General features: G+C 48.8%; 1 protein-coding gene across 3 annotated transcripts in view; it reads right to left on the bottom strand.

Moving 5' to 3' along the window:
• Positions 1-16,200, bottom strand: part of LOC144736720 (reticulophagy regulator 2-like) — a 43,147-nt gene that overhangs the window by 20,836 nt on the left and 6,111 nt on the right. For 2 of the 3 annotated variants that reach the window (XM_078619347.1, XM_078619346.1), the window contains exons 2-3: positions 10,306-10,412; positions 1,072-1,102 (exon numbers count right to left, since the gene is read on the bottom strand). In XM_078619347.1, coding sequence (XP_078475473.1) covers positions 1,072-1,102; positions 10,306-10,412 — 138 coding nt within the window. Of the gene's footprint in view, positions 1-1,071; positions 1,103-10,305; positions 10,413-11,190; positions 14,518-16,200 lie in introns of those variants that run through there. The other variant, XM_078619348.1, reaches the window with a different exon arrangement.

Below are 16,200 nucleotides of genomic sequence, written 5' to 3'. Positions count from 1 at the left end.
CTGGGCATAAATGAGGTGGCTGTAGGACTATTGGATTACCGTACTGAAATGACAGTGGACATCCAAGATTAAAATTAGGGGCTTCTGAATTATGTACAGTTTCACGCATAGTAAGGTTGTCACAGCCTGACCATAAATTGGTCATACAAATCTGGGTGGTAGGGTGGCACAGTGCTAACACTTGTGCCTCACAGCAAGTGGGGCCTCGGTTGTGTGTGGGGTCTCGGTTGTGTGTGGAGTTTGTATGCTCTCCCCCTGTTCTGTATGGGTTTCCTCGGGGTTCTCCGGTTTCCTCTCATAGCTAAAAAAAACACATGGCCGAGCATCCTGATGCTGAAAAATTACCTGCAGGTTACTCACTCGGATATAGACAAAGCAATGTCGCCCTCCTATTCCGAAAACTTGGCAGGACCCCTCTTGAAAAAGTATTGAAACTCCTTGTGAATGTATGTATGTTGAGCTTCTTTCGCACTGTACAGAGCCAACCATGCTCATTGGAGGTGCGTGGGAAGGACACCAAACTCTGGGTCTCTATGTGAGTCTATGGGTCTCTGTGTAAGTCTATGTATGTAAGTTTAACTTATTTTGCACCCTCCATAGCCAACCGTGCTAATTGGAGGTGCGGGGGAAGGACAACAAACCAAACACAAAAATAGTTCTAAAGAAATTAGTTTTCAATCCAGATTTAAAATAAGATGAATGCAAATAAATAGATAACAAGTGGCTTTACACTCAGAGAACATATTCAGCAGCAAGACCGAGGGTGAACAACTTCCCGGTCCGTGCATCCTAGTGGTTATGAAAGACGGAACCTCAAATGAAATCTGCTCTATGACGTCAATTCCAGGACCTTTCAGAAAATTATCTGTGGCTCTATTGTTTGCCAGAGTTTCAGGGGGTAAAACGTGACTTAATTATGTTAAGATGTCATAACAGCATTAGGCAAATCTCCACAACAGATGCAACACGTACTCACGCTCATAACAAGCTCCCCATGGCCTGGCCAACTTTCAACCCCAGTCTCTGAACCAATCTTGTGAATATACGCAGCACATTTAACATCATACATACCCTTCAGTGTCACTGGTATCCGTCCACTGATCTGAAACAAAAACAAAATCATAACTTCAGTTGAATATTACTTAAGAATGACATAGAATGGCTGGTGCACCTGATCATCAGCGCTGTAGGTTATTGAGCCAACGTGTGTGGCTCAGTCATTTGGCTCCTGCTGCCACCCAGCAACGTTCAGGGTAATAACCAGAGCACAGTGCCGTCATTCACAAGTGTAAACGTGTTTCCGAGTCAGAGTTCATATCCGACATGCATATTCTTTGGGTCTTTCGGTAAAGTCACGTAGATAGGTTCAAAGAAAATAACAAAAAACTACAACGTTTCGATCGCAACACAAGCGGTCGTCATTAGGAAAAGGGCATTAGCCTCTAAAGGAAAACTGTTAATAAAGGTTTTAAATGGGCGTAGCCCAAGTGTCATCAGCATGGGCGGGGCAGCTAATGTTAATCTAAGTGATGGTACTCGTAGAGGGCAACCACGGCACTGGTGGTGGGTTTCCACCAATTAAAGGGCTGCCAAGTAATAATTGCACTTCGCTTTACACACTCGCACTGTTGACGGTGGAGGTTGCTGCGAGAGGTGATGGTACTCGTAGAGGGCCACGACGGCACTGGGAGTGGGCTTCCACCAATAAAGGGCTACTGCGAGTGGTGATGGTAGTAGTGGACAGTGATGGTCCCAGTGGTGGGCTTCCACCAATTAAAGGGCTGCCAGGTCTAAAATGAAAACATTATAACCAGTTATGACTTAAACTGGTTTCTAGCATCCTTCCAGTGATTGCTGAGTTTGTACCCATCTTCTCGGTTGAAATTGTGTCTATGTCTGTATATATGGATGGCTTCATGAACGAATCTTTGTTGATAGCCAGTGGATTTGCAAAGTACCTTCGTCTTAGAAAAATAAATTTAGTATGAGCCCACCGCATTAAAACAATGATCAGCCACGGCCGAGGTATTGGTCCTACCCTGTTTCAGATTTCTCTACCAACCAGTTTAAGTCATAACTGGCTATGTTTCCATTTTAGACCTGGCAGCCCTTTATTGGTGGAAATCCACCACCAGCGCCGTGGTTGCCCTCTACGAGTACCATCACTTCCATTAACATTAGCTGCCCCGCCCATGCTGATGACACTTGGGCTATGCCCATTTCAAACCTTGAAATAAACCACTGCGACTACAATCTGGAACTTGTGTCTTCTTTATTGTTTATTCACTCCTTCACAGCTGGACAGCTCCGCGCGCTCTCTGACACGGCTGCACTCCTGTTCCCGCGCGGTTAAGTGTTCTCTCGCGCCAGCTCGCTCACAACCTCTACTGCTCCTGCGCGCCGCTGACAGGCGGCTCGCTGGGAGAAAGCCTCCGGCCCGCCACGCGGACGCTGGCGTTCCAGAGACCCGCGACGTGGTCCCGCTCTCTGACTCCACACACTGACCCCGAGCTCTCTTCCGCTTTCCCTTATATCCCTTGACCTACGTCACCAAGCCCCGCCTACAGCCACGCCCCCTCACGACCCTTCGAGATGGTTACTTCCCCAGAGCCTTTAAGCTCCGCCCCTAACTTCGGCTCATCCCTCTGAATGGGTGATGGCCCCAAGCGGCGGAGCCTATCCCACTGATCGGCGATCGGCGGTGAACTCTCGTATTACACCTTTATAAACAGTTTGCCTTTAGAGGCTAACCCCTTTTTCCTGATGACCACCACTTGTGTTGCGATCGAAATGTCTTAGTTTTTTGTTATTTTATTTGAACCTATCAACGTGATTTTTACCGACAGACCCAAGGAATATGAATTCCTGCAGTCACGAAAGCTTTAAGTCAAGATTTCCCACATGTATATTGGACAGTAGTCCCTCGGTTAACAGTTTTATCAGTTTAGGGTTTTGTGGATAACGTTTCGCCTCCCATAGAGACTCCATGGTTTCGACTAACGTTAACTTTGTGATTAACAGTAATGTTTACGTTATGCACGACGACGCCAATTTCAGCCAATCCGAGTGCTCGTAAGTGGGGCTGACACACACCTTTAGCCAATCAGCGACGGCCACCTTTGAGCGTTTAGACCTTGACTGGCTTTGTTTACAATACGGTTTCTGTTTTGGCAGTGGAAACGGCTCTCCATTTCAACTTATAAGTGAATTCAATTAACAGTTATTTCGGTGAACAATAGTTTTCATGAAATAGATTAAAAACATTAACCGAGGGACTACTGTATACTACCTACAATTGTGGGGAGCGACAGTTAACACGCTATGGACCTGGCAACCTGAGTGACTCTTAGTTCCAGCGAACACGAATCCAGAGTGACATCTGCACCTTTCCTGGAACCCACTTCACCAAGTAGCACTGACCAGCATGGTAAAATATGGTAAAAAAAAACTGCATGACTGACAAGGTGTGGCATGGCCTTCATCCAGGATTGGACTGACGAAGGATTGAAATAAATTACAATTTATTTCCAGAAAGATTACAAAAAAAACCCTGGTATGTGACTATGGTTACTCTGCTAAATTTACATGGATACTGATATGGAGTCGTGGATCCCTACACAAAGAGACTCAATAACAAGCAGGCCTTATTCTGAAATGTGCAGTCCCCCATCAAACAAAAATTCGGCGGCTGAATTTAGACCGCAACCATATCATTTTACAGCCTTGGAGATCACGCATTAACATATTTCACCGAACCCTAACAGTGTCAACTTCCCATAAACAACGCAGAGCCAAACTCCAGCCTCGGGTGCCCTATGTGTCCCGACCTGCCGTTAAACGACATCAGAACGTTTTGATCTCGACACAAATCCCCCCCCCCCCTCTGATAGCACATGCTTCATGAAGCGTGCGTTCACGTTAATACAACTTTAAGCGATGTTGTATAATCCTATGTATTCAAGCAGTGGGCGGAGGCTCGCATTTGTAATTGGCGAGATGTTAAATACCTTGCCTGGTATACAGGAGGTCATAGGTTCGATCACGACCCTGACGCCTGTTGCATATTTTAAGTTGGCATGTTTGTTCTCCCCGTGCTTGCGTGGATTTTTCTCCAAGTCCTACGGTTTTTCTCTCCACATTTACAAACATGCCTTTGGAGTATTTGACTGCTATAAACTTCCACATGATGTTAAGCAATTCATTGGGCTAGCATTTGTGGCCAGGTTGCTTCTGAAAGAGAACTATATAGCTCAGTAGGCTATACCTGGCAAAATAAAAAATTGTTTAGTTTAAAAAGTATGTATGTTGAACTTATTTCACACCGTATGTAACCAACCGTGCTAATCGGAGGTGCGGGGGAAGGAAAACAAATTTAATACAAAAAGCTGTTTTAAAAAGTAGTTTTCAATCTAGATGATTTAAGAGCGCATAGCTCCAGTGGCTTCCTAATATCGGAAGAGTGTTACAGACGGCCGCAGAAGTGCATCCAAAAGCGCGTGATGCGGTGACCAACTTTGTTTGATAGCTAGCCAAAAGCTTCTATGAGGATGACCGGAGTTCGCTCGTGTAGGTTCTGCGATTGAACTCGCATTATATTGGGCCCTGTCACGTCACGAAACATCTAAGATGGCAAATCCCTGACTGACTATGTACAGTGAAAGAAGTTCAACATACATACATACAAGGTAACTCAACACCAGGCTTGGCGATGAGCATTAGCTTGGTAGTTAGCAAGCAATGATTTATTTGCGAGTAATTTGTGGGTAATTTATATAATTTAAACCGAGATTGACATTGTATGTTTGTTTTTAGTTACAGGGGGGAAACTGGGAGAACCCTGCAGTATAGAAAAAGGGGGGAGAACGTACAAGTTCCACACCAGAAAGGTGCCGAAACAAAGAATCGAACCCAGGAAATTCTTGCCGTGAGGCACGAGTGTTGCCAATGTGCTGCCCCAACCCCTCCGGGGCAGTGGTGTTGGGCGACCTGCGTCCCGCGGAGCCCCTCCTGGTTGTGGCCTGGTCTCGGTGTGTCTAGGGGTGATGGCATCATGATGAGTGCACAGGCACGGTGTTAAGCTTGCGGCCCACTGAGGTGAGGGAGGACTGTGTGTGTGGCCCAATGACTAGTGTAGGTTGCCCATCACTGCTCTACACTAGACACTGTCCTTGAAGTTGATTGGGCCACACCCGAGACAGCTTTTCTTAGAGCCTAGTCTCCATTGGTGTTGGACCAGATGACGCCAAAAGGCGTACAACTCAAAGACATACTCTGATAGTGCACGGTCTTTGAGTTGTACGCCTTTTGGCGTCATCTGGTCCAACACCAATGGAGACTAGGCTCTAAGAAAAGCTGTCTCGGGTGTGGACCAATCAACTTCAAGGACAGTGCATATCATTATCATCATCATCAGAGCTGTTTCTTTTTGTTTGCATTTTGACTGCTTGTGTTGTGGTTATTGCAAACATGATGCCTTGTATAAAGGTGTCAGTTTTTGTACCAGTTGAAAGGGTAAAAATCTATTACTACACTTTATGCACTTTACACTGCGCTATACACTACACCAGTGGTGAGCGATCCCCCCTCCTCGTGGTGGCCTGGTCTCGGTGTGTCTAGGGGTGATGCGTGGGGTCACGATGAGTGCACAAGCGCGATGTCGAGCTTGCGGCCTACTGAGGTGAGGGAGGGCCGCTCGTGTGGCCCTTAGCTAGTCTAGGTGGCCCATCACTGCTCTAGGTACACGCTTCAGTTTTCTCTGACGTGAAAAACTCTTCCCGAAAAAACCGAATCCATCAAACATCCAAAGAGGGTGGGGGGGCTTGTGAAATAATCTCGAGATTTAGTGAGGTGCGGGATAAGTTAGACGATTACAGCATTATGTACCACGTGCGTGCATACGTGCACACACGTTTTAGCATAGAACAACCACTTTAGACTTTAAATAATGGTAGTCACTCGTTGGTTCTTTCGGTGAAGTCACGTAGAAAGAAAATGAATTAAATAATAGAATACGACGTTTCGATTGCAACACAAGCAACCATCATCTGGTAGAACAAAAATTTGAGAGATAAACAAAACACAGACACGGAGACACACACACAGACAACAACAACAACCGCCATTCGCCACTAAGTGGCGGTGACGTCACCACGACGCTTGTGCCAGGCCAAGTGCACCTTGAGGCCACGTGAAGTGTCGAACGCCCGCTGGCAGGAGGTCACGGGGCAGACCCAGCAGGTGCCACGGGTCGACTGACCGAGATGACCGAGATGACTGGCTGATGCACCACCTGTGCCCCTTACTGTACCAACTTGCTATGCTTTAGCCACCCGGCGCTCCGCTCGTTGTTGTGAGCGTCGCTCCTCCGCCCTCCGTTGTTGTTGGAGGGCGACTGCCTCTAACTGCCCAGTAGCGTCCTTCATGAGCCTCCTCCACTGAGGCCGATCTTGACACTGCTGGTACCAGTCATCGGCAAGTCCACTCAGCTCCACGTCCTCCTGTACCACATCACTCCATCTCTTCTCTAGCCCGTGCCGCGCCCGTTTAGCCCCCTCGATCCGGCCGAACAAAAGCTGTTTAGGCATGCGGTAGCTGGGCATGCGGGCTACATGACCCAGCCAACGCAGCCTTGCCTGCCGGAGGAGCTCACCGATGGGACTTTGCCCAGATCTTTCAAGGTTAAACCCAGGATGGATCGTAGGCAGGCCAGCCTAAATGTTTCAAACCGACGAAGATGCTCCATTAGGGGGGTCCACGTTTCGCAAGCGTAGAGAAGGGAGGGAATGACCGTGGCCGAGAAGACCTGAAGCTAAGTGCGGAGCGACAGACCAGGTAGCTTCCACACAGCGTTACGCAACCGATGAAAAGATATTGCCGCTCGACTGATTCGGAGTGAGACCTCTGCTGATGAACTGGAGCCGGTCATAAGCACACTGCCCAGGTATGGGAAACTCTCCACTCTCTCCACAACTGCCCCATCACCGATTGGGAGTTGTGGGGGTGGAGTGTCCGATGGTACAAAATACCCAGGCAGGTGCTTAGTTTTGGTGGGGCTGATGGTAAGGCCCCACCTCTAAGTGGTACGCTCCAGTCTCAGCAGCAGCGTCTCCAACTCCTCTTCTGAATGAGCAGCTATTACCAAATCATCGGCATACATAACGTGGTTGACCAATAGGGAGCCATCCCTTGATCGCACCCGGGCGTCGATCAGCCTCCCATTATATCTGTACCAAATGGAAATTCCCCCGGTACAGCTATTGAAGGCCTCACGAACTACGCAGTCGAAATAGATGTTAAATAATGTGGGAGCCAGAGGACATCCCTGTCGCACCCCAAGGTGTACAGGGAAAGGCTCCGACTACCGGCCACGTAGTTTTACCCGGGCCCGCTCACCATCATGAAGGTCCTTAATGATCGTGAGCAGAGGGTCAGGGACTCCGAAAGCACGAAGAACAACCCAGAGCCCAGGCCTACTGATGGTATCATAGGCCTTGACCAGGTCAATAAAGCAGAGATGTAGGTCTTGTTGGAATTCCCTACACCTCTGCTGTAGCAGACGGACAGAAAATATGGCATCTGTACAGGACCGCCCTTTCCTGAAACCGCATTGGGGTTCCGCAAGCCTCTCCTCAGCGTGCCTAGCAAGGCGATGTTGAATAATCCTTGCCAGGACCTTTCCCGGCACACTGAGGAGTGAGATGCCCCTGTAGTTGTTACAGTCTGTGCGGTCCCCCTTCTTAAAGAGGGGGACCACCAGTGCATCCTTCCAATCCTGCGGTACCCGTCCAGCGGTCCAGACTGTTGTTATGATGTCATATAGGGCAGTCTGTGCACAAGCGCCACCCTCCCTCAGCATTTCGCTTGGGAGATCATCTCTGCCCGGTGCCTTTCCTGGTCTCAGACTCCGGATCGCCTTCAGTACTTCCTCAACAGATGGCACCTCAGCCAGCCACTCACAGGGGGTGACCTCCAAAATTTGAGGCACCGCAGCCTCAGCAGGGTTATCCCCACTTTGTGCCATGATGTTTTCCTGGCTGAGAGATTTTCCCTCCCCCAGGACCTCACAGAAATGCTCAGCAAATCTGCAAACCTGTTCCTGGGGGTCGGAGATTGGATCACCGTTTTTTCCCCTAATGATGGTAATAGGTGTGGCTCTGCAGGTTACTTTTTTGATGGAGTTAAATAGTGATTTGTGATCGCGGGCCACTGAGGCAGATTCCATCTCCTCAGCAACCTGCGACCACCACCCATCCTTGCAGCGCCTTACGGCTCTCCGAACCTCCGAGCGAAGGCTGCGGTAAACCTCCTCATTCTCTGATGTGGGATGCTGTAGCCGATGAGAGTGGGCCTGTCGCTTTTTCTCAATTAACCTGAACACCTCCTCTGTCAGCCAGGGTTTCTGGGGAGGTCTGGACCTCGTACCCAAAGCAGCCATTGCAGCTGCATGAGTCACAGTCTTAAACCTTGCCCATTTACCCTCGACATCAGGTGGAGTGGGGGACGATGCCAACCCCAGCTGCATGCGATGATGAAATTCTCGCTTGCAACTTTCATCAGCTGAGATCAGGCCACTTTTGGTTGGAATGGGATCCTGGGTGTACACCCACCACCGGAGTGGAAGAATGGCAGGCGCATCTTACAGATGACTAGTCGATGGTCAGAGGGCAGATCAGCTCCACGGTAGGTCCTGGTGTCAAGGACATGGGCTCGCATCCGCTGGTCCGTCACTATGTAGTCCAGCAGATGTTCTTGCTTGGACCCGGCATGCATCCATGATGTTGTGTTGATGCGCCGATGCCGGAAGAGCGTGTTGGTAATTACAAGCCCATGGGCTGCACAAAAATCTAGCAGCCTCCTACCGTTGTTATTGAGCTGATCTGGCCCATGCCTTCCAATCACTCCAGACCAGGTGCCAGCATCATGACCAACTCGGGCATTGAAGTCACCCAACAAGATGACTCTGTCCCGAGTGGCCACTTTAGCCAGCACCTGTGACAGGAGGTCATAGAAAGCGTCTGACTCATCGGCTTTGCCTGCATCCCTCCACGGATGTTCGTCTTCGGTGGGGGCATAAGTAACCACGACCACCACTCCTCGCCTCCGGTTGATGGGAAGGCGAGCCCAAAGTATCCTGGGGCTTACAGCTTCCCACACCTCACCGCCACGTTCCCACGCCCCCTTCATTCTTTTGTTCAGAAGAAGAGCCACACCCTGTTGTTTGGCAGTCTCCTGCCCCGAGTAGAGGACTGTCCACCCCTCATGGTGGCAGGAGCCAGAACCGGTCCACCGGACCTCCTGAATGCCACAGAGATCCAGGCGGTAGCGGTCCAGCTCCCGACAAAGGATTGGCAGCCTCTCCTCCGCAGTGAGCGTTCGAACATTCCAAGTGGCCATCCGCAATGGTTTTTCGTTGTTTCTGGAGGAGCCCCGAGGGTGAAGATTCAATCTCCTGGCTCCGCCAAATGGGGTTTGGCCAGGAGACGTCATAAAAGCCTGACCCCCCGGGGCCTCCGGCACAAGCTTATTAGTTACAGGTTTATGTTTAATTCGTGGTTTCGTGGTAATTAATTGAAGGTGGAGGGGTTACCAGCCCCTCGCACCCGTCCAGAGCCCCCGTTTAGCCACTGTGGTGGTCACAGACGCCATGAGGGGAGAGGCCAATGGGCATTGGCCCTCCCCCCACAGCACTGCCCACGACAGTGTTGCCCGTTCGGCACCGCGAGGAGGTAGGAGGTTGTTTTGCCACACAGAGACACACAACATAGACACACAGAGACCCAATGCCTCTGTGTCGAGGCCTTAAATAGAGAGAGGGAGGGGGATGGGGCCCAATGCCTCGACACAGAGGCATTGGGTCTCTGTGTGTCTATGTTGTGTGTTTCTCTCTGTGTGTCTCTGTGTTGTCTTTCTCTGCTTGTGTGTCTGTCTGTGTCTCCGTGTCTGTGTTTTGTCTCTCTCTCAAATTTAGTTCTACCTGATGACGGGTGCTTGTGTTGCAATCGAAAAGTCGTATTCTATTATTTAATTAATTTTCTTTCTATGTGACTTTATCTAAAGAACCAAAGAGTAATTCCTGCAGTCACGAAAGCTTCAAATCAAGTTTAATGGTAGTCACTTAATCTATCCTTTGGGGTTACTAAAATTAGTTTTCACTGATGTGGATGTTCAGTCAACTGAAATACATTCATACCAATTAATGTTACTAACTTAGCTTCAAGATTAAACAGCAGCTTATTTGGGAATTCTGGAATACAAATCTGAACAGTAAATGAGCATTAACCTAATGTGTTTCTGTTGTCAACTTGCCTTTGAATCCTGGGTGCTTAAAATGTATCCACATTTGCAGCCAGACCAACGCCAAGAGAGAGATGGCCAGCAAGAAGTAGAGCCTCAGAGGTGTGGTTGATAGTAACCTTCACACACACACACAGACAGTGGGGCAAGTGCTGTCAGCAGTGGCCGACAAGGGCCTTCATTCCAGGCACACGAGTGGCTGGTAGTGTCGACGCTTCACACACACACAGTGGGACAAGGTGCTGTCAGCAGTGGCCTACAAGGGCTGTCCAGGCAGACGAGTGGCTCGTAGCGTCGACCTGTCAACCCACTGCTCTCTACGCCAAGTGGCCAAGTGGCAAACGTGTTGCTCAATCACCAAGCAACCCAACTTTTAGACATGTAATGTAACTCCACTCAAACATTAAAACCCCCCCACGGATGCCACCTGGCAGGATTATGGACCCCAGCGCATGTGTAATGAGCGACTTCCATGACACGTCGTCCACATACGGCACGGCACAGGCCAACATTATCGGCGTCCTCTCCAGGTACACACTTAGATGTTACGTTCTACAGACTACAAATAAAAATATCCCCCGTGTAGCCTTAACAGACTGTAGGGGCAAGTGCTGTTAGCGAGCACCTATGAAGGCCGGAACGGTACACGAGGGGGTGGGTGGCCAGCACCACGCCCGACCGCCTTTGTCTCCCTAGCGGCGATGTTTACACACCGCACCAGGTACTCATTTGAGGCTGAGTCGACCTAGGGGAGGCCCAGGACCGGTTCAGATAATCGATACTGATGTTTGCCGTGAGCGGGAATCGAACCCAGGTCGCCAGGTTTGTAGTGCAGCGCGCTAACCGCTACACTACCGCTCCCCACAATCTACAGACTACACAGACGGTTGAACACACGGCTGGTTCCGTCCGCTCCCGGTCTCGTCGCTGGCTGACGGCGTGCCGGGGAGGGCGGTGGAGCTCCGCAGGAGATCCGCCACGTGGCCGAACGACGGAGAGAGATGACTGCGAGCAGCGGCGCAGTCCGGACCCAAGACTTGACACACCGACCTCGAGTCCTCCTCCGCCTTCGCTTATATTCTCGCAGGCGCGGCTAGGCTCCGCCTCTGGCCACACCGTCTCGTGGAACTTTCTAGCCAGTTCTCGGAGTTTCTCGGCCAGCTCTACCCTTCACCTTTGGCCTCGGTATCTTCCCCTTTGAGGATTGGATAATGTTTATAATGGTGCCTGTACCCGTGCTACCCTTTACCAGTAGATGCCATTATCTCCTTATACATGTATAAACTGTCCAGTATTTATTGTCTAGCCCAGGGAATCGGCAACCAAAATAACAAGAGGAGACTATTTTCGAATTCGGTAAGAAACTCAATGATTCAAGAGTCGCAATGCACTGTGGTGAATAACAGACGGTGGTGGTCCTTAATAAATACTTCAGGAAGCAGTCCTTTAAAGAACCGCATGTGGCTCCAGAGACGAAGGTTGCCAACACCTGTTCTAGCCAAAAATACATTCCCAAATAAACAAAACAGAAGCGAATGCTATAAGGGTAAAGAGTCATAACAAATTACTGTATTAGCCTTATTCCTAGGAAAAGAAGCTTATAAGTGTTGTTTTTGGAAGACTTCTGGGATTTAATCTCCTGCTTTATATGCATAATAAAATAAATCTGTCCCATCTGATAAAATACAGTAGTGAAATAATTCAATTTTGGCGAGGTTTTTTTTAAAATGCTGTGAACAACTGAAACTATGGATTCAGTTTTTGGTGGAAAAGTGTCTGTTACATTATCAGCCAAACACGTATAGAGTAGTTTAGAAATACTCAAAAATAAAAATGCTTGCTAGAGCATGCTGCTGCTACTTCTGCTACTGCTGCATGGCCTGCACTACCCTCCATAGAGTCATTTAATGGTCTCCTTGTGACAAATCTGCCGAGATAGAGCCACGCATATCAGTTGTAAGAGTTGATCAGTGATTAAGCGTCAACGCATACACACATTCAATATATCCAGAGATTTTTTGGGGGGTTAGATCGCGTAAATATAAATGTGTAACTCATATTGTAAATGTTATGGGTTTACTCTCTAACACACAACTGGTGTGCTGAACCAGGAACTAATTGCCATGTTTTGTTTACGTGAAAAACCTTACTAATTGGCTGTGTTGGGTGGTGGCGAGTTTAACGACACATTTATATTAACAGGATCTAACCCAAAAAAACATCTATAATGGATACTGGTCGCGCAAGCCTCTGCGTTAAGCTGACATACAAAATGCATACATAAAATATGCCGTCCCACACACACTCGTAACGACAGAGATCTCCTAAACAGCTATTTCCATGCAGGTGGGTAAAGGGCTGCTGGAGATTATCTACGAAGGCTGGTGGTGACCAGCACCGCGCCCGGGTGCCTCTCGCCTCCCCAAAGCTGATGTTGACCCACTGCATTAGGTACTCATTTAAAGCCGAGTTGACCAAAGGGACCGGTCCACAGAATCCACCATTTGCAATGTCCTTTCTCAAAGATGTCGGCAATCACGACCTTCCATCCACGTATATCTGCCCATGATATTTACTCAAGAAGTTTACATTCGAGTACACAATCCCAGTTGCATCAATTGTTCAAATTGTTGGGAAGCTCATGACGTCTTAAACGTTAAAGTATGCGGCTCCTCGATGCAGTACTTGGTATGCATCTAGAAGAAATACATGTTCAAATAGATACGTGTGAAACTAGGAATGCATCATCAGTGTTGACCCCACTTGTTGTGTGACCGTGACATAGAATATTCTGGATGGCTTTTACCAACATCATTGTCCTCATCCTGTGAGTAAATGACCCCAATGGACATCTACGTTTAACATTGCTACCGACCCGGCCAGCACACTTTCCGTTTACAAAGTCAATCATCCAAAAGAGGCTGTGCATGCGGAGGTAACGCACGACGCCTCTGTAATTATCCAATTCAGTAATTGGATGATTATGTTGTTTTAGGTTTAGTGTTTAAATCGTGTTGTATTTGTTGTACTGCATTGCTCGCATTTTATTTTACTATATTGTGTACAGCAATATGTTCAGGAGCCGAATGCAAATGCCGTGGTCTGCAGGCCACGAGGGCTTCAAGATCATTTGTAAAGTTGTACTGCTCCTCCTCCGTTGAAGGAGCGCAGACTACAGTGGTTTACTACGTGGTCCATAGTTTTGGTTGCATGTCCCAAATCGCACTGTAGCTTGTCTTTAATTTTCCATTCATGAAGGAGAAGCGTGCATCGGCCTGCTGATGTTCTGAAGCGGTTGAATGCTCCACCGGCCTCTTCGAAGAGACGTCACAACAAGGAGATGTGATGTTTGGGTCTCATTTGAGGAGCTTATTCTGGATGTTCCGCATTGTTCCACTCTGTCTACCAGTGTTCTTCCGAATATGGGTGAGATTCTACGCTGGCGACAGCGGTGCGAACCAAAAACGGGGGATTGGGACATGAGTAGGCGCGAGAGGTACACTGCGCGTGCATGTGTGTTTGTAAGAGCGTGTGTATGTGGACGAGAATAATAGCAGAATTCTGGGTGGTCCCACCTGCCTGTGGAATCTCGTGGAAATGTACGCCGTCCCCTTGAGTAAATCCCTTAGAGAATCAGAAATGCGACAAATTGTGACCCACATAATTTACAGAAACGCTTAAGCCGTTCGGTACTCGGGCCACAGGCCTGGATAAAGTTACACACACACAGAGGCAAAGACACAAAATAAAGACAAAGGTTCCCTGTATAGCATTAACAGACTGCTGAAGTAAGTTCTGTTAGTGAGCACCATTGAAGGCCGACAAGGTACACAATGGGGTGGGTGGCCAGCACCACTCTCTGCCACCTTTGTCTCCCAAGTGGTGATGTTTACATCCTCGACCAGGTACTCATTTGACGACGAGTTAACCTAGGGGAGGCCCAGGATTGATTGACACAATTGTCACTGATGTTGGTTATAAGCGGCAATCGAACTCGGGTCTCGAACTCGGGCCACTCCCCACAAAGACACACTCCCTGTGCTGCAACATTCGAGAATAGTTGGCTGCCAGGCACTCTAGTGGGCATGAGGAGCACTGTAGCAGTGGTTATTCAAAACACAACGCCCGTTCCCGTTATAAACTCCAGAAAGGGAAAAGGCTGTAAAGCATTAAGGGGCCGTCCATAAATGACGTCACGCACCTAGGGGGGGGGGAGGGGGTCAGACATTTGTGACACTGTGTGACGATGGGGGGGGGGGTGTGAGAAATGTGACGTCACATCAAAATGCGCAACTTTAAATAAATATAGACAACACGTTCTACTTAATTAAATAGGCTTTTTAAGAAATGTTTTCTCCTACAACATCAGCGTGCAGTGCCACATTAAATACGAACTACAATGACAATAGTTTAAAGCGATTTGAAGCATGTTTTATTTTTTTTGGGTGAGGGAAGCAGAGCTTTGTGACGTCATATTTGAGGAGGGGGGGTATGACTTTTTGTGACGCTGTGTGACGAAGGGGGGGGGGGTAACAAATCGTCCAAAATCGCGTGACGTCAATTATGGACGGCCCGTAAGCTGCTGAGACGCGAGTCGAGTAAAGTGTCACCCGTGTGTGCGAGCAGCAATCCGCTGGAAAGCGTGGGGTGGCGATCGTCGCTCTGCCCGCTGCTATGCCTCTGCTGCCTGCCCAACCGGTGGGGCCACCAAGGCATAAGCAAACCAAGCATAAGGTTAGGGCCCCAGGTAGCTCAAACGGAGGGGGGGGGGGGACAAGGGATTTGCTGTTAGTGAGTAGCACCTATGAAGACCATGATGAGGTGGGTGACCAACACCACGCCCAGTCACCTTTGTCTCCCTAGTGACGATATTTACAACATCGCACCAGGCACTCATTGTAGGCTGAGTCGACCTAGGAGAGTCCCACGACCGGCTCCTATAATCGTTAATGGTGTTGTTGGTGGCCGTGAGCGGGAATCGCACTCGGGTCGCCGGATTCGTTGCGCAGCGCGCTAACCGCATCACTCTAACGCACACTCATCGTGAAAAAATACGAGGTGTGAAGACGTTCAAACACCACGTAGACATCGAGTCTGCACAAACCACACGTCATGCTTGTGGTAAAACGTTCAAACAAAAACAAACGTGCTCCGATTGTCTTCGAAACTGATCGGCTGACAATAGAGATATCTTTCTTCTATGTGGCCTCCTCTCAGCACCAGTGTTAAACCAGAGAACAGCACCAGTGTTAAACCAGAGAACAAGGCCGGTGTTAGACCAAAGAACAACGCCAGTGTTAGACCAGAGAATAACGCCAGTGTTAGACCAGAGAACAAGGCCAGTGTTAGACCAGAGAACAAGGCCAGTGTTAGACCAGAGAACAAGGCCAGTGTTAGACCAGAGAACAAGGCCAGTGTTAGACCAGAGAACGAGGCCAGTGTTAGACCAGAGAACAAGGCCAGTGTTAGACGAGAGAACAAGGCCAGTGTTAGACCAGAGAACAAGGCCAGTGTTAGACCAGAGAACAACGCCAGTGTTAGACCAGAGAACAAGGCCAGTGTTAGACCAGAGAACAGCACCAGTGTTAGACTAGAGAACAAGGCCAGTGTTAGACCAGAGAACAACGCCAGTGTTAGACCAGAGAACAAGGCCAGTGTTAGACTAGAGAACAAGGCCAGTGTTAGACCAGAGAACAAGGCCAGTGTTAGACCAAACAACAGCGCCAGTGCTAGACCAGAGAACAAGGCCAGTGTTAGACCAGAGAACAAGGCCAGTGTTAGACCAGAGAACAAGGCCAGTGTTAGACCAGAGAACAAGGCCAGTGTTAGACCAGAGAACAAGGCCAGTGTTAGACCAGAGAACAACGCCAGTCTTAGACCAGAGAACAAGGCCAGTGTTAGACCAGA

This window comes from Lampetra planeri, chromosome 62 (assembly GCF_965212315.1).
Source record: "Lampetra planeri chromosome 62, kcLamPlan1.2.h2, whole genome shotgun sequence".
Taxonomy (NCBI): Eukaryota; Metazoa; Chordata; class Hyperoartia; order Petromyzontiformes; family Petromyzontidae; genus Lampetra; species Lampetra planeri.
Note: the sequence above shows the minus strand (reverse complement) of the source record. Positions and strands in the feature narration are given on the sequence as shown.